At 36.4% G+C, this 18863-nt stretch overlaps 3 protein-coding genes across 3 annotated transcripts in view; all 3 read right to left on the bottom strand.

Annotated features, from left to right (window-relative positions):
• The window catches only part of LOC142337121 (soluble guanylate cyclase 88E-like), a 41016-nt gene extending 33841 nt beyond the window's left edge, over positions 1–7175 (bottom strand). The window contains exon 1 of the mRNA XM_075386253.1: positions 6870–7175. Within this exon, the coding sequence (XP_075242368.1) occupies positions 6870–6989 (120 nt within the window). The 5' untranslated portion in view covers positions 6990–7175. The remainder of the gene's footprint in view (positions 1–6869) is intronic.
• Positions 7176–8887: 1712 nt separating this feature from the next.
• Positions 8888–17311, bottom strand: LOC142348017 (uncharacterized). The gene is made up of 4 exons (XM_075399187.1): positions 17235–17311; positions 12876–13062; positions 12374–12524; positions 8888–9444 (listed from the first exon to the last, which is right to left on the bottom strand). The coding sequence occupies exons 1-4, from the start codon at positions 17295–17297 to the stop codon at positions 9201–9203; spliced, it is 645 nt and encodes a 214-aa protein (XP_075255302.1). The 5' UTR covers positions 17298–17311; the 3' UTR covers positions 8888–9200.
• Positions 17310–18863, bottom strand: part of LOC142337200 (uncharacterized) — a gene marked incomplete at its 3' end in the record, with an annotated part of 46756 nt that continues 45202 nt past the window's right edge. The window contains exon 14 of the mRNA XM_075386372.1: positions 17310–17478. Coding sequence (XP_075242487.1) covers positions 17310–17478 — 169 coding nt within the window. The remainder of the gene's footprint in view (positions 17479–18863) is intronic.

Here is an 18863-nt window from a genome sequence, read left to right on the forward strand (position 1 = left end):
TGAAATGTTGCTATTTGCAGATGACACACCCGATGCTGCATCTGACTGTGTTGGACGGTGTCGAATTTTGATCTCCCCGCGAAACTTCTTCTTTAAGTCCTTCGTGTGCTGTGCGATTTTCTCTTCCGTGGTTTTATCGTAAGGGAGGGGTCGACGTTGCGCATATTGCCATAGTTCAGTATTCTTTTCGGCACGAGTACCGAATTTAGCAATATCGCTATTGCGAACACTTACTTCAGGTACTCCTGGTTCTTTGATGACGGTTGTCGTATCTGATGTACGAACAACCGTACTTCCTGGTGCCAGTGTTTCCCAAAGACCGCGAAGGTCTCGTTTGGAGCGTTTAGTCACCTTGCGAGCGAGCTTCAAGTCCAGTGAATTTTCCGATCTGGGGATGGGGTTATTCAGTTTTAGATGTAATATGAAGCGAGAGACAGATTTGTTGTTTTCGCCGTTGTAGCGGCGTCCGGCGTCAACTTGTGCCCTTTGCATTGCCTCTTCAATCAAGATGTCGCTTTTGTCTCCCGTCACCCATCCATTTTCATCCAGGTAGTCCTCAACAGGGACAGTAACAGCGTCAATATCCGTGCAAGGCTTGCACGTGGCCGCTTTATTTAGAATTTCGCGGTGCATGTACGGCCAGAACGCGTATTGGCCGAGCGTTATCATCCCCCAACTTCCTGGATGCGTTAAGTGGAGGCTTTCCAAGACCGCGTCTTGAATGGAGTGTGGAATCGCAACGCGTTCGTCCACACAAACACATCCTGAGCGGACGTGCAAGTCTCGCCAGTACGAGAATAGGTACGCGTTGACTTCCTTGCATCTCTGGGGGTCATCTTGAAGTATGCAATCCCGTACCTCCTTCAGAACTGCGTCCTTGCTGGTCAGTACTGCCAGAAAGCCTTTTGTGAACAACTGTGTCAAGTTGTTCTCAAACAACTCTTCTTTTGACAATTCGACACTAGGGGAAGGGTGTCCATCATTTGAAGATCGGGTCGTTCCTGAATTTGGAGTGGATTGAAATGTCACTCGGCTGTGGGTAGGGGGAGTTTGCGGGTTTCGGCTGTGTGAAGGAGAAGTACTCATTTTGTGGTTTTCAATTACGTGGATATGAGTTTGGTTGGATCTAGTATTTATTTGTGATTAGATTTGAGTTGAATTTGTACTGGTATTAGAATGAGATTGCAATTGTGCTGCGTGTGCAGAGTATTTAAGAAGCAACTGATTTGTGTTTCGATTAATGGCAGAAAGCAAATTGGAATAGTTTGTTGAGCGAGGATGTGAGGCACGTGTGGAATGTGTGTTAATGACGCTGTTAAAGTGTCGTGATTGGCAGGTTTGTGGTGTGGTATTTACATAAATTGCTGCAATTGCGTCACGAATGCGGGTAATTGTTGCTACCGCAAATTCCTCGTCATATTTGTTTGTAACTTTTGCTTTTTGATTTGGTTGGCGGGAAATATAATCTACCAGCCCCATTTTTGCACCGGGGATATGTTCAATGTTAAAGTCAAAAGGTAAAAGACGATCAATCCATCGTGTTAATCTACTATTATAAGATTTGTTTGATCTGTGTTCTTTCATGATTGAGAGTAATGCTCGATGATCTGTGATGATTGTAAATGATTTGCCAAATAAATAATATTTAAAATATTCGACGGACCACACAACACCTAGTAATTCAAGTTTGTTAATGCTATAACGTTCCTCATTTGAGTTAAGGAATCGAGATGCAAATGCAACTGTATGCCAACCTGTAGGTGAACGTTGTTCTAGTGCTGCTCCTAACCCTGCTCTAGAAGCATCGCATTTGATCCGCGTTTCCAAGTGAGGATTGTAGTGTGTGTTTTCTGTGGCGTTTGCTCCTCTATTTTTAATTGCTTTTAAATGTGTATCATGTTCTATGTTCCAAATAAATTTTGTGTTCTTTTTTAATAATGGACGAAGAGGATGACATAAATGGGATAAGTTAGGAATGAATTTACCAAGGTATTGTACAGAACCTAAAAATGATCGGAGTTGTTTTAAATTTTTAGGTGCTGTTAGTGATGCGATTGCCGCTGTTTTTGACTCAAGTGGAGCTATTCCAGATTGACTGAATTTATGTCCTAACCATTCTATTTCGGTTTTTGCAGAATGACATTTAGGTAAGTTGATTTGTAGATTATCCTCATCTAATTTTTGTAAGCACTGGTAAACAAGTTTTAAGTGGTCTTCTTTGGACCCACGGCTAACCACTATAATGTCATCTAGAAAGCAGTAAGTATTTTTTTAGTCCAACTAAAGTATAGTCCATTACTTTTTGGAAAGCTGCTGGCATATCAGTTAAACCGTAGAAACCTGTAATGAACCGATATGTTCCCGTTCTCTCACCGCTGATAATATTAAAGTTACAATGTCTGGCCGTTTCCGGGTCTAATTTAAGTTGGCTGTATGCGTACTTCAAATCCAGTGTGGAATAATATGCTGTTTCCTGTGATGCGGATGTGTTTAAGTTTTGCTGAATTGTGTCAATCAAATTATCAATATTTGGCATTTGATATTTGGTTTTGTGAATAGACTTATTTAAAATTTTTCAATCTAGTGCTAATTTAACTGTTTTATCTCTTTTAACTGTAATAACTATAGGTGAGATGAAATTTTTGTCGGAACAACTATTTAATTTTATGATGTGTTTTTCATCAAGTAATTTTTTAAGTTCTATGTTAACTAATGGTTGTAAGTTAATAGGTACTCGTCTTCCTTTTTGTTGAGTAGGTGTAAATTCACTATGAAATGTAGACTTTACTGAATGTTTTAAAGATTTACCGACGCGGGTGATGAGTTCAGGAAAGTCAAAAGAAATTTGCCGCTTAATTGGGCATTGATTTTGATCAATGTTTGCCACTTGTTTTGATTGGATTACTGAGAAACCTAGTTTTGGGAAAAGGTCTCGTCCAATGATTGGTCGGTGACCATCTTCAACGACAGTTACATCAATATCTGTGGCTATCCAGTCGTTACACTTTATTGATGTCTTGATTATACCTATTATCTTGATTATGTCATTGGAGAAAGTTTTTAAATCGTGTATTTCAGGGGACTGTATCCAATAGCTATCTTTGCATTCCGATACCACTTTGTCTGCTAGACTTTTGTTAACGATCGTTCAAACACTTCCTGAATCCACCAATGCTTTGGTGCTTGTATTTCCAACTCGAATGTCCAAATTTACGGGTTCTACCTCACGGGTGGCGGTATTGTATGAGATTGCCGCTACACAATTGTCATCGTAATCATCGTAGTCGGAATCGTAATTGGCATCGTATATGCTCTTTTGTTGAAGAAGTTTGCTAATATTATTTACTTGTTCGGTCACTGATGTCGTGGTGCCGACTGTAGCCGCTTCCGAAATCGAGTCATCTACGTAATTTACTCGAGATCTAGGTTTGTTAGCTTGTTTTGGTTTTCGACAAACCTTAGCGAAATGGTCAGAGATTCCACAATTTTTACATAATTTCCCACGGGCGGGACAATTTTGTCTATGAGAGGGAGTCCAACCATACCCACAATTTGGACAGATTGTCGGTTTTACGAATTGATTTGTAGATGGTCGCTTTCTATTCCACGATCCTTGGACATTGTTTATCGAGTGAACTTCATTAGTTGAATTGGTTGTTGAGGTTCCAGAGATTTTTAGTTGTGTTTGTATGCCCATTTCGATACTGATCGCTACTTCGAGAGCTTTTTTAGGTTCTCGTGTTTCTTTTAGCAATTCTCTTTGGATTTCTCCATCTTGCATGTCAGCGATAAACACATCCCGTATTATCGATTCCTCACGGCCTCCTGAATCACAATTTAGGGAAAGTTCTCGAAGGCACCCGTAGAACTTTTCCACTGGTTCGCCTTTCATTTGTTTTCGAGATAAAAATGTATATCTGTCAAATGTAATATTCCTTTGTTTGGTGAACACTTCATCAAGGCATTCCCAAAGAACTTTCATGGTCACTCTGTCAATTTGGATACATGGTTCCTGTGAACCAAAAATTCGTCTCCCTTCAACTCCCAGGCTGAGATACGTTAGGGATACTGCTTTACTGTCACAGTATTTCCAAGGCTTTTCCCCACATAGTATGCCCACAAGTTCTGCTTTCTGGCATCGGTTAAGCCATGAGTTTTTTAGCTGTTCATTCCTAGTACGTCTGTCTCGTTCGCTTTGAGCAGTGCTGTTTTGAACGTCCTCCTCGTAGATGGGTTCTGGAGGAAGGGTAACTTTGTCTGGGGGGTCCTCAAGAAGGGTATCAATTGATATTCCTTCTTTAGCCATGATGGCTAACTTCAGCATGACCTGCCATCTGTCCCATTGCAATGAAGCTTCCAACGTCGGTTTTTCCCAAAAGGGCTCGATTCCCAAGAGTGCGCGTTCTTTTGTAGCTGACTGCGCCATGTGATAACCCTGACTATAGGGTACAATCGTGCTGTGAATCCACGTAGATTTAGATGTATGGATTCGAGGTACGAATCCAAGTTTCCAACGTCAATTGGATTGTTACTTTTAGAATTGACTACAATCGCGGTGCGAATGTAGGCAAATTAAATAATGATGGATTTCTCCTTCAAATCCGCTAAGTTTTTATCTAGTGGAAAAGAGATTAGATTGTGAACGACTGAATTCAGTAAGAAGATTCAAAAGAATGAATAGTTGAGTAAAAGTGGGAGGTGTGAACAGTATGAAATAATGACTTTTTAGTCGGCGGTAATTTATAATTATGTGAACATTGACTTTTAGTTTTACAAGGACAAGTATAAATTAATTAAGTACAATTTACTAAATGAGAACTAAATTATGGTACAACCGTACCACAACAACGAAGAAAAACTGCACATAAAGAAACTTTAAATGTTCTGGAGATGCAATGTCTCAGAACTGAATGAAGTTTTTGCTCTTGAAATAAGCTGGTTTGGCGCTGAAATGCACTGAGGCTCAAGTTCAGGTGATTAGATTTTGGTTTTTGTCCACTTTAAAAGTAGTTGGGCCTGTTTAATCCCCGTTTAGTTGGACCTGTTTACTGATAGAAAAATTGTTGATGTCGTTGTATTTTGTTTATATTTAACATTACGGCGCTTTGTTCTCTTAATCTCCTCTTTCACTTTCCTTTTAAAACTTGTTCTAATATTTTGGGAAGTCTGTTGACTTAAAAGATTTTTGTCGATGTGTTGACTTGTATTGTCAACAACTGACTCTTACATTTGAAATTGGTAACATTCAATGCTTTTATACTTTTAGGACGTTTTGTTTTTTGCCAGCCGAATGTTTTGTTTAATATGTTTTAATGATAAGTATTATTCTTCAATCACTTTTAGCTGTTATTGTTTATTAAATTTCAAATATTCGTTTATTTTCACCATTTTTTGCAAATTTGTCAACAATCAGTTGATCAAAACACTGATTGAAACCTCTGATTAAAATTCAAATTGACCCTCAACAAAAACAGTGTTAGCTCACAATTTCGTGAATTGTTGCAGCACATCTCATTTCCAAATTCAAATTTTTCTCAAAGTTCTATCAAATCAATTTGACAGTGTTTCAATTTTTATTAATGATTAGTGCCTTTCATTGTGTCTATATGCCTGAATTTTTTGAGAAACATTTTTTATAAAACAATCAGTGAGCTGTAAGCTGCAGTTTGTCGAAGGCTTTATTGTTGGTTAAACTGTCTTTTTTTCTGAAAGCTAGGCAGGAAACAACACCGGAATTCTGAATTATCAAGTAAGAAAATTATTTTAAGTTTTTTAAAGTTTTTGAAAGGCATGAATTCCTTAAGTCTTAAAATTTCTAACAAAAAGTTGCACAAAACACTTCAAAACATTAAAGGTATATACTTTATAAAAAAGTTTTGCTTAGAAATTTGACGGTATAAACAAAGAAATTGGTAATAAAATGATTGAAAGTACCTCGAGCAAAATTCCATCGATTGGTTGAAAAAAATTGCATCTTTTTCAAATTCAATTATGTTATTCCTGGCTGACAATGAACATGTACGCAAGTTATTATCGAAACTTTTGAAACTCTTGCTTGTCCAAGATAATCATTAAGGAACTATGAGGTTTTCGTTCTTCCGATTAGTGCTAACATTTACAAATCAAAAACATTGAATTGTCATGAAAGCACAACGCAATTCTTATGTCATAACTAAGTAAACATTATTTTTTTGTATCTAAATCGCTCTAATTATAGACTATCACCAGGTCTCAGTTAACTCTAATAATCTTCGATCAGGTTTATTCAGGTCAGAGAGTGAATTCCATTCTATTCCACGCGAACAGATCACTCCAAAATCAATGCATCTCACATTGTTTTCAGATGAATGATATGCATTCAGGAAAATTCATCTAAAATGTATTGCAATAGTGACTTAGATTTTAAAAAGTTTTTTGAAGGGATTTCAAATTTGATTTCAAAGTAAATAAATCTACTGGTTTCCCCGACAACAGTAGGTCCGATTAGTAAGCATGATAGATGGTCAGAGGAACAAAGTTCGGTTTAAAGTATTTACACGTTGTCTTGTTCATGCAGCACCTGAGTACTCTCAAGGACGGATAGATGCATCACAATGAGGCTAAGAAATCCCTCAAAAAATTAAGATTACTTTGTTTACCACCGTTACGATTCCAGTTCCCGGGTTAGAATGTCTCAAAGCAGATGAATCTTGTCTTAAGAGTAAGAATTTTAGAAAGAAGTTTTTGAAATTCAGATTATTAATAAAAATAAATATTTTCTATATTTACTTCTATAGTTATTGATAACCAATATAGCTTTTAATATGCGAAACCGTTGAAATCACGAATGAGGCCGAGTCGCGCAGCGATCTGAGGACCACTTGAATTACCTGGTGAGTGACGAATGTTGAGTACTGAACTCCTGCTTTGTCCTTAATCTGTTTCCACACCTCTTCTCCAAACGTCTCCTTAATCGCATCCGCAAACGAACTCAATAACAGTCCATACATTATTGAAAGATTCGTTCCTTGTTTAATAAATAATAAAATAATATATAATATATTGTAATTTTTGCTTCCTAAATGCTGCCTTGTATCCGACCAATGCTATTTTGTCGGATTTATAAGAAAACGACGATAAATTTTTGCTTCAAATTATAATTATTCAATTTTTTTTTCAAAAAAGTAATTGCTTCAAAATATTGCTCTCTACCCGGCCATTGTAATCTTCAAATTTTATCGAACATCGTGAACTATAATTTTGCTTAATAATTAAATTTCTTCAATTTTTTCTGAGCTCTGGCCTAGCGATTAACGGCTGACTGTCTCAATTAAAAAAACGGCTGCAAAAAAATTTGCAGCAAAACAAGATTGCACATTAAATTGAAAAGTGTCTTTCAAAGATTCAAAATTCTCTCCCCAGATGATGTAACACGATGAAAGGCTTTTGACGCTCTGACAAAAGAATTCAGGGAAATAAATATTTTTGTCTGTTATTGAAAAGTAATATCCGAAATTGTGTTTACTGTGTTCAAATTGAAGAAAGAGTCGCAATAGACAGCGATTAGGTTTCGTTTAACCCTTTGTTTGATATCCGGTCTGCTGGTTGCTAAGCAACGGCTTGTACATCAATTTAAGGCTCTGAATTGTTCTCATGGAAATGCAAGAACCGCAAGAAAGCACACAGCTGTTTTAAGTTGAAATTGAGGTTACTTTTTTAACGAAAAGATTAAATTTTAGGAAGAGCTGCTAATTTGAAACCCAGGTTGAGGTGCCATCCGGAAGTGACCCCTGATCAGACCGTGCCAGACGAAACTTACCTCTGATCAGACCCTCCCAGACCAAAGTATCCTCTGATCAGACTAAAGTGCGCTCGAAACACCGTGTGCGCTCTAAGTGCGCTCGAAACTGTCTCTGATCAGACCTTCCCAGACGGAAAGGACCTCTGATCAGACCATAATCAGACCATTGTCCAGACGATTGTGCGACCATGGCCCAGTCAAAGCCCAGACCATTGTCCAGACGGTTGTGCGCTCAAAATCACTTCTGATCAGACTATTGTGCGATCAAAAGTTACTCCTGATCAGACTATTGTGCGCTCGAAATCACCTCACCGCACGAAATTTGTTATAATATATTCATTTCATACAAAATGATGTTTGCATTATTGTATTCATCTAAAGAAAAGACCATTCTAAAAGTATTGCTAAAAAAAGATATTCCAACTGCAGAGTAAAAAATCATATAGTATACATTAGTGCATATTTCCAACTCAATGGATAAATTTAGACAGCTTTCCATATAAAACATCGTATTCTACAGTGAAACAAAATTTCCTTGTAAGGGGACTGACATGTTCAATCAGCTGGACCCCTTTAGTTCTGATCAAAGACATCAGACTCTAGATCTGTCGGTGATCAGAATGCTGATTTTTGTTGCCTCTTGACAGAGCCGACATCTCTCTGTAAAAAACAAAAAAAATCAAAAAAAAAATTCCGCTCGAAATGGTCTCTGATCAGACTAATGTGCGCTTGAATCTGCCTCTGATCAGACCATTCCCATCCTGATGTGACTTCTGATCATACCAGCCCCAGACCAAAGTGACCTCTGATCATACCATCCCCAGACCGAAGTGACCTCTGATCATACTATCCCCAGACCGAAGTGACCTCTGATCATACCATCCCCAGACCGAAGTGACCTCTGATCATACCATCCCCAGACCGAAGTTACCTCTGATCATACTATTGTGCGCTGGAACCAAATCCCAGACCCTGTAATTTTGGTCTGGGAACACACCGTGCGCGTTGGACTTGGTCTGATCAGAGGTCACTTCCGGATGGCACCTCAACCTGGGAACTACTTTTAACTCTGAAAAAGACAAATTAACAAAATTGAATTTAGTAAATCATATATAAGCAAATCAAGCCCGAAAACCCCATTTTCTAAACCAATAAACTAATTTAACAAACAACTTCTTTCCATTGTAGTTTGAGGCCGAAAATTCAATCAAATATGTTTTTGTTTAACATATTTTTGCCACTTTCCTCTGCTAAAATAATCATTGCCTAAGTTTTCTTAAATTGTTTTTCCCGCCTTCATATAACAGTTGACCTTTCTCCTGTTAAGTCACATAAATTTCACCAAGATCCCTAAATTCGTGCCTGTCGGTCAATTAGAAAACTCACATTCACTTTTTTGTACGCGTTCATGTGAACATTTTCAAGTCGTATATGGCTTTGATCGCTTCGTTTTCTCAGCTTTTGATGACTTCCAGTCAACGGACCTCCTTGTCATATGACCTCTCATTTGGGCTTGGATGACTGTGGCAGCGTGTTCTTGGGCTAACTCGTCGAACACTAGGACAGGGTCCTGCATAAGTGAAGCCCGCTTGGGAGGAATTCGATTCGCATCGTCATCTCCCTCGTCTGCAAGAGGGGGTGGGTTCACATAAATAGGGTCAACTCTAAAATTAGAAGCGAATATTACATATAATCAGTAATTTCAAAGTTATCATCCTCAGACACTGTCAAGAGAAAAAAATGGATTTCTAAAATCTATTTGTCCAAGTGTCAAAACTAATTCTGGAAACCTTATGCCCAGTCAAAAATTCTTGGCAGAGACTATGACAGAATTAAGAAAATTCTCTTTAAAAATTATAGAGACAATAATGAATTAAAAAAAAAATGTTGTGGAAACAAAAGAATGTTAAAATGGATAAATAAAAGCAATGATAAAATGAATGAATGAAGAAAAAGATGAATAAATAACAAACACGAATATCATCATCAACAAAAGTCATATTTATTTGCCATTTGTCCTATTTGCTAGTTTTACTATCGCAAAAAAACCCGTTTTACTATTGCCAGTGAACTTGTTACTGCCATGTTGTTGCCTGCCACGAGCTGAAAAAAGTAACAAAAAGAATAATGGTCAAATGATAACTTGGAGGAAATAAACAAGCGATCTTAATTATTGTTCTCACATTTTTCAAAATTTCGAATAAGTTTATTTTTGTACTTTTTTTTAATCATTCTGACTAATTTGAATTTTTTGAGGGCATAAAAAGCTATTCTACGTAGTATCACTTCCTGGGTTGAAGTTTCTTTGATTTCATACAAGCATCATATATGATTTCATACTCTCCATACTTGATTTCTTAGTACGATCCTTGTATGAAACCAAAGAAATCATATATGATCCTTGTATGATTAACAAGAATTCATATATGATCCTAGTACGAATACCAAGAATCATACGTCTATTTTTCGAAAAAGTTTTAGCATTCATGGTTTTTTGTTTTTATTCGGTAAGGCATCACCTATATGACAACCCGGCATCACATTGTGATCCGCCATAAGACCCTAACGTACAATATCATTGGCAAAGTTGGGCACTAAATAAAAGAGTCAGTCCAAATAGATAACAAATATTTTGACATACTCTGAAGCCAGTTTATAATTATAAATGCTCATTTATAAAAAAAACAGTCGAGAAAAAAATAATTTGCATATAACCTCAAATTGGTTTTCTGAATATGTTTAATCCACAAAGTTATTCTTTTTGTGCACACAAGGAATCAAATGTGGATTACAAATGCGATATAATAATTTAATAAGTCCTCTGACTACATTATGCAAAAATTTGTGGCACAAGTCGATGTTTTATGTGCAATATATGTCCTTGTATGATTTCCAAGAAATTTTTTCAACTTCAATAGGAAATCAAAAATATACAGTTTATAGTCTTTGAAATTTTTTGTATGATCCCTCTATGATTTCTAGGAAATCATATATGATCCTTGTGTGACTAACAAGAAGATATGATTACTAAAAATCATAAATAACATAGTTTGAAATCAGAGAAATTTGTTTGATTGTTGACCCGGGTTTAAAGCTCTTTGCCTAAAAATGCTAATTTTTTGGCGCATTTCTTTCATTTTTGACCATTTTCATCATATTTATAAGGGATTTGGATAATTTTGCAACAAAAAAATCAGTCAATTTGAAAACTTGTGAAATTTTTGCTTCTGTAAATGAGAAACGATGCACAAAATATGAAACTCATCATTAAAATATCTCACCTGAAATTTTGTAAATTTTTTTTAAAACATCTGTTTGCATAAACTACTTGATGCAACGGTAAAATTACCCGAAAAACAATTAACGCATCTTTTTGAATAACGGCTCAATCATCAATGAAATCACACCCCTAAAATCATAGAAAATGGTTACTTTAAATATAAACCTGAATATGCTCGCTGAAACGAGTTCTCCATGAGAATGAGAACAAATTGTTTTGTTTATGTAGCGGTTAACAAATGCCTTTGCTGAAATTTGTTTTTATTTCTCCAAGATCATGTTTCTGCTAAATCATATGTCCCCAATTTACACCAAGTACTTTTGAAAAGTACTTTTGTTTAATTTTTTGCTATGTTAAAAAGATTTCTTTAGCTTTTGCTTGTTCTAGTTGCCATTTGTTTCCGTTGACCAAGATTGCTATGTAAGCATTACTTTTTCTAAATGTGTATATTAAATTTGAGCCTTTGATTTGAAAATCAGAAATTAACCGGACCTAACGCCAATTCAATTTCAGTACTGATCACGTCTAATTGCATTTCTCATTTTATTACCGATTTAGAGCTATGATCATGTCACTTTTTACACTTAGCAGTCTAAATCCAAGTCTGATCAAAACTTTACAAGTCTTACTGCAAGTCTGATTTAAGACTTAGCAAGTCTAAATGCAAGTCTGATTTAAGACCTGGCAAGTCTAAATCCAAGTCTTGCTCAAGACTTGGCAAGTCAAAAATGGGTCCGGAAAGCGCCAAATTTGGACAAATAATTGTCGATTTAGTCCATTTTCGTGAAATTTGGGCTAAAAACTGTTTGAAACGGCTGAAAAAGACCCATAACTACCTAAAATGACCTCGGTGTCCTACAGTACTGTTTGGTTTTTTGTCCCGGCTTGGTATCAATTTTCAAGACCTCGGGAAAGTGGCTGAAAATTAACCTCGAAATTGTGGCAGGTTACAAAATGTTTCGAAATTCAAGATTTCCACTCGAAAAATTTTGAAATGTTGGTTTTGACTTGGGAATCAACTTCCAAATGTTATCCAAGTCTTGTCTATGATTTGCTAAACATTTATTTAGACTTGCCTAGTACTGGGAAACGAAATAAGACTCGGATTTAGACTTGAACATAGTACTGGTGTAGAATTGGAGGTCGGTCCGGTTATTTAAAAGAGAAAGTAAACCAAAAAACTGTGAAATATGGTTTAACTTAATCCGGAATGGTATGCCATTTAAATTGTTCAACTATTTCCCTTACCGATTGAGTGCTCAATCGCCAATTGAGAATGAGATCGATAAAAATACTTTAGTAATGAATCCTACGCTCTGTAGCTGTTGCGTCTCTCGGCCACTTCGGTTTCAAATCTTCCGGGATTTGACTCGTCTGTGATGTCCATGTTAGCCCCTTCTCCCCTTTCACCCCCTTCTCCTCTTTTTTCTTCATCTTCGTCATCTTCGTCCTCCGATGAATCAACTGCAGAAATAATTTCGAGTCAGATTCAGTTCACAATTGCCTCTGTTTCTCGCGAAAAGAATTTACTTTTTTCATATAGCTCCTTCAGCGTACAATCTTATAGTCAAACAAAGGTGCGACTGTCATTGTCTGTTTAAACTGGGTTCAATTTGTTGTTTAACTTAAATAGAACAAGATAAAATTGACAAAATATACGAATTAATTTGCCCCTGTGTGACTTATGACCCCCATAATTATCATTTATAAGTTTAATATAAGGCTACAAAGAACCAATAATCTATTTAGTATGGGGATTGGTCAAGAAAAATAAATCGAAATATCGGAGATTGTGTTCCGAATAGAATTGTTCACTTTTTGATATTCCCGGTAGTCCAGCAAGGTCATCATCGTCAGCAGACAGTGGTGCTGATCTGATGTGGTATCCATAGCTCTTCCGTCTGGGCTTTCTCTCCATGTCTAATACATGCACGTCTTCTGATCTCTGCTCCCATGCACCACTGTCGTCCAGAGGCATTGGCCCCGGCAGAGCTGAGTAGTCCTAAATAAACAATACAGGAAGAATTCCAGTTCAGTGTGTTTCAAAACTGATAAGTTCGACTAACGTTATGGGTAGTCAAAGCCAATCAACACACCAGTTAAATCACATCCAAGTAAAACCTGGTTCATCATATCAAGATCTTGATATGCTACTTTTGCATGAAAATATCAAGATATATGGGCATTGGATCTTCGCATGGGTATCAAGAAATTAAGCCGTAACAAAATGCAAAAAAAATAGATCGAAGCATGGATTCTTAACCTATCTGATCTTCTGAAGCAACTCCCAGGGTCCATCGCAATGCAGATTACTTCAAGAAAAGTGTGAAGATTCAGAATATGTATCTGAGTCATTTAAAGGAACTTAATGCCTCAAAGAGAACTTCCCCTCTTGAACCCATTATCAATCTAAGGACGTCTCAACTTTCTCATATTGATACAAACCGGAACTCCAATTGAATCCATGTATTTGCTTTTCAAGAGGAGAAATTCTTTCTTTTTAAAGAGGGACATCAAGTGACCACGATCTCCCCAGGTTGACTTTTCTTGGCAGCCATATCCAAGAAACATAAATGGTTTAATAGATTCCATGAAAAAAGTTCCTGCATGATCTTGCCATGGTTGCCAAGAAAAACATGTATATTGTTTCAATGGATGCCAATAACTCCATGATGGGTTTTTCATGGTTGCCAAGAGCACCATAAACAAAACTCGTTTTTTAAATCTCAGCTGGTAAAAAAGTTGAAAACCTACCTGTTGACCATTTGACCTTTCAGGAGGTATTTGGGTTTCCTGAATGATCTTAGCGTGGTTATCAAGAAAACCATGAATGATATTTCAATGGTTGCCAAGAACACCATGAACAAAACTCGTTTTTTATCTCAACTGGTGAAAAGGTTGAAAACGTACCTGGTATCCGGGGTTCCTGCATTATATCCAAGAAAACCATGCTGGTGGGTGCATGGTACCGATACAATGCACCCGCCAGCATGGTTTTGTTGGTTATCATGAATGGTTTTCTCAGATGTAAAAGTGGAACCCCAGATACCTCTTGAAATGTCAACAGGTATGTTTTCAGCCTTTTTTACCAGTTGAATTAAAAGTCTAGTTTTGTTCATGGTGTTTTTGGCGACCCTGAGAAACCCATCATACATTTCTTGGCAACCATTGAAATATCATACATGGTTTTCTTGGCAACTGTGCCAAGATCATACAGGAACACCAGAGTCCAATGCATGTGTGTTTTAAGAGCTTTTTGAGCAATTTTGATATTTTCCATGGTCAGCTATATGGTTGCCAAGTTACCATAAACTCAATATATGGTTTGGATATGGTTGCCAAGAATGATTTATGCTGGTCAACCCGGGTCAATATTTACAGTGTATGGTAAAAACTCAACCACCCTCAATCACTATCTTCTGTCAAAAAATTGGCCTATGATTGTTTTACTTTTTCAATGATTGCTGGTGACGGACTTTTATGCCACACAAGTCCGCTCAAAGTTCAGAGCTCTCTGGTTGGCTTCCATATTGGAATCCATCGATGAATAAGGGTAAGAGTAACTCCACAGAAACTCCAGTGATGGATCATAGATCACTAATTAACAGTTTTTCTCTGATCATAAGAAATCCATCGGTGGGACATCTTTGATTTCTAATGGATCATAGAAGATCCTTGGAAATTTAATTAAAACCATAAATTTTTGCTGCTTTCTCATTCGTGTTTGTCTTGATATTTTTAAAATTTGCACTTGGATCTTCGAGATGTTTAGAAGCTCCACTGCTTCAATTCTCTCCACGTGTCATTTTTTTATTGAAGAACCGACCAAGGTATCTCTGCGCCACAGATGCATACTATTGTCTTATCTTCTTTTAAAGTTATTAAATATATTAAAATGTCCTGTTTCCAGAAATAACAAAACTCATGTCCATTTTTAGCCGACAGGAAACGTATCTAAGAAATTATTCTCATCCGTAAATGAGACGAAATTGTTATAAAAATTTGGATCCACGATAGAAATAATTTCGAAGCTATGAATATTTTCTGATTGGATTGAAGAAAATACACTAAACTGACTCATCGATGAAAACGGTTAAAGTTAAAGAGCGATACAAATAATAACCATTCTCCAATAGGAAAAAAGAGGAAGCCTTGAAAATCTGCCTTGATCGGACTGGCATGTGCCCCAAAAATATGTGACAAAATAACTTCACGTTTTGAAATTAAACAATTTCTACAGAGGTTACGAGGATTTTCCAGTTTTACAAAATTCTAATCGCAGTTTTCACAATTCTATAAAACGTTGTCACCAAATAGGCTGCAAAATTTATAAAATTTTGGTTGAAAAGTGAACATTAAAACATAAATATTTGATGGAAAAAATTCTTGCCGGTGGTTTAGAGTGGTTTAGGGGATTAGGTGAAACTCTTGTATCACTCAAATCAGTTCAATGGTGATTCACTAAAATTACTGCAAATTTTTTCTTGCCTATAATTTAATGATTGCTCGGTTTAAAGTTGTGCGTAGACGTTGTTTGCGTATAAATTTTTCAGACATATTTCGTTCATAAAACGTGAAAAAGTCTCACAACCTGTAGAAAATAAAGTGACCATCACCTAATTCTCGAACTTTTGGAAGCAATGAAGAGAAAACTAAGTATCATTGGTTAGTGTCAGTGGATAAGTTAATTATTCCTTTAATATTTCATGAAAAATTTACCAGAGAACTGGCCAAAAATCAATTTTGTATTTCCAAATCAAAACTAACAGTGCGACACTTTCTCAAAGGTGATTAGTTTCAGTAATTCATTAAAGTACTAAAATAAACTCTTTATTCCATTATCAAAGGTATAAAAGGAGTGAAAATAAAGACTTGACAAAAGTAAAAAAATGTTTGTCTTCGCGAGGGGCAATAATTGCTAAAAAAAATCGGTTGCAGTTGGTAGAAAAAGTTTGTTATTGGATTTTGTAGGAAAGTTTCTCAGATATCTTCAGCCGGCAAAGACCATCGATTAAACAAAAATGAGTTAGATTAACTTTCTAAGAAAAAGAGTAATGACAGAGATATTAAATGTAGGATGAGAAAAGAAGATATACATCTGTGTTTTTGGTTTACAAAAACCAGACTTTAAAACAAACAAATTTGCTTTATGGCAATGAATGAAAAAAAGGGTTATATTTCGAGCAAACAGTTTTAACAGCAGCTAAGCAAAATAACAAGTCATAAGATGAATAACATGATTTCCATCGATATCCGTAGGTCAGTAAAACTTTTTAGCGAATCTTCTTATGAATTAAAGAGGAAACAAACGGAAAAAAGTTAAAATTAAGCTTACTCCACAAACTAGTGACATCAATAGCAATGAATAAAGTGCCAATTTTATGTTTTCAAATTTACAATATTATTTTCTATCTGTGGGAAATGGTGTGCCAGTTGTTTTGGCAATTTGACATTGTTTTGACAACTTGCTGTCAAGTTGCCAAAAAATAGTTCTGACAACTTGCTATAAATATTAGCCACAGGCTGAGATTACAAGTATCCAATGCACACATCGCTAAATTTTCTCGGATTTTCTTTGAATCTGAAAACTTATTATATTAAATCAGCTCTGACGCAATTTTATGACTACAACGAGCGAGACGACAAATTTTTTTGGTAACATCGAGATTAAAATTACAGTTCGCTGAATGTAGTTTTAAAAATCTAAGCTGCTACTGTCCATAATGTTTGATTTCGTTCATTCTGGAAACCTAAACGCAAACTTAATACTGTCTCTATTTGTTCCAAGTTGTGAAAGACAACGCTTTCTAACATCTCTAACAAGTGGAAAGTGAATAAACACAGAGATCGAGAAGTTAGAGGAAAAAGTTCTATGAAGTGAAAAAATGTGGTTAATACGGTAAAAATATCCCGAGAAAGACAATTAATGCAGACAATAATTGACAGCTGTAAATTGTATTTCCTAGGAAAGTTCAACTCTCAGACCTTGCAAAATCTCATCGTTTGTAATTGTTTAATCAAATTATACCAAAAAATTGAATAAAATTTCAGCGCATTGAACTCAATTCACGCACTTGACGACCCGTTTATCTGAGTTCTTATCTGGATAAATTCAGGACCCGACGGTATTGATTCACTACTGAATTTGTTTAACAAATTATTTTTAGTTTTCACCTGGTTCAAGGAGCTCTTAAGTACAGCCATGTTGCTGATGTCACCCTCTACACCACCATGCATGAGCAGCTTATCCTTGCTCGGCTCCAACCCACCCCCACCCCCTCCTTCCCCCTCTGCGGAGTGGGTCAATGTGGAGTCTGACGTAGTGGGCGCTGTGGTGAGAGGGTTTTTGTACTTCCTACTGGGTGCAGCTGACATACCTCCTTCTCCAGAGTTTGAGTCACTCGTGCTCAAAGTCTTACTGACAATTAAAACGTCTGTTTATGGGCATTTTCAACTGTTCCCTTTGTATCAACCACCAGCTGGTATATAGGCCGAACAGAATTGCAAAGTTATTAGAGTAATTAAAGGTTAAAATGCTGGACCGCTTTTCTGGAGATAGTTGGTTCGAGCCCTCTTAGCCCTGATTAATTGTTCCAATTGATGTTTGGTGTGTTTTTACATCTTTCCTCGAGGCAAATTATTAAGTTCATTTTTATGACTTCCATGATGAGGTTGGTTTCCATGACCACAGTCCAGACCCGGCCCAATTAGAGCTCTTTTGGAAAGTTTGCAAAAGAAATTTAAAGAGTCCGGACGGTCTTAAGAGAGCACAAAATCTGGTCACGTGACCTCAATAACGTGGCCTCAAAATTCCGCACAGGCAAATCATTAACTTTTATAATAATTCTTTGTGGTTCCGACCCCACTTGTGAGGGGAGGAATTATATACTCAAGTGTTTTTTTTGTTCAGACAATTTTGGCCGATCGATATGTTTTTGTTGTTGTTTTCATAGTCATAAGACTTATTGTGATATCTTATTGGTTATCAATGCATGACAAACATCTTTTTCCTCCCATCGGGTTAAATCTGACCGTAGTTATTGACCTCGCAAATTCTCATCGTTTGTAATTGTTTAATCAAATTATGACAAAAAGTTGAATAAAATTTCAGCACATTGAACTCAATTCACGCACTTGACCACCCGTTTATCTGAGTTTTTATCTGGTTAAGGTTTTATCTGACTGCTTTTTGACGTTGTTACTAGGTGCTTTTTAATTTAGATATTCGGTTTTTCCTCACTTTGTCAAATTGTTACCTAGTCTCATTATGGAAAGTTTTCATCTGCTGTATAGTTAGGAAATAGTAACTTTGTGTAGTTAAGGTTTTATCTGATTGCATTTTGACGTTGTTACTAGGTACTTTTACAATCAGATATTGAGTTTTTGCCTTGAAATTTTTATTTTTGCTAATTTTATTGTTTGTTTGTTTTTGTCTCGTAGTCTGTTTACTGTCAAATCTCGTTGGCGCTGTAATGAGGCAAGGTATTATGTAATTCAATTAGTAGATAGGTCGTGTAGTGATTGTTTGAAACTCAAAAATCTATTTTTGTTATCTCTTCATTTGTTTGACAATTAAGTCAAAAATGTAGGTGAGCTCGGGTCGGAACATCATGTGCGAACGCACATTAACGAGCCTCCTTGTTTCATTTAGTTAATCACGCAAAAATTGAAATGCCAATTTAGAAATATTTTAATATATTAGACAATTTTTCAAACGATTTCAAAATCTTGCAAATTTCTTGCCAGGTTTGAGTTCTTGAATAATTGCAATTAAGGGATCTTTTCAACAATTGCCCCCCCTTT

Source organism: Convolutriloba macropyga, chromosome 1 (genome assembly GCF_964194025.1).
Source record: "Convolutriloba macropyga chromosome 1, txConMacr16.3, whole genome shotgun sequence".
NCBI lineage: Eukaryota > Metazoa > Xenacoelomorpha > Acoela > Convolutidae > Convolutriloba > Convolutriloba macropyga.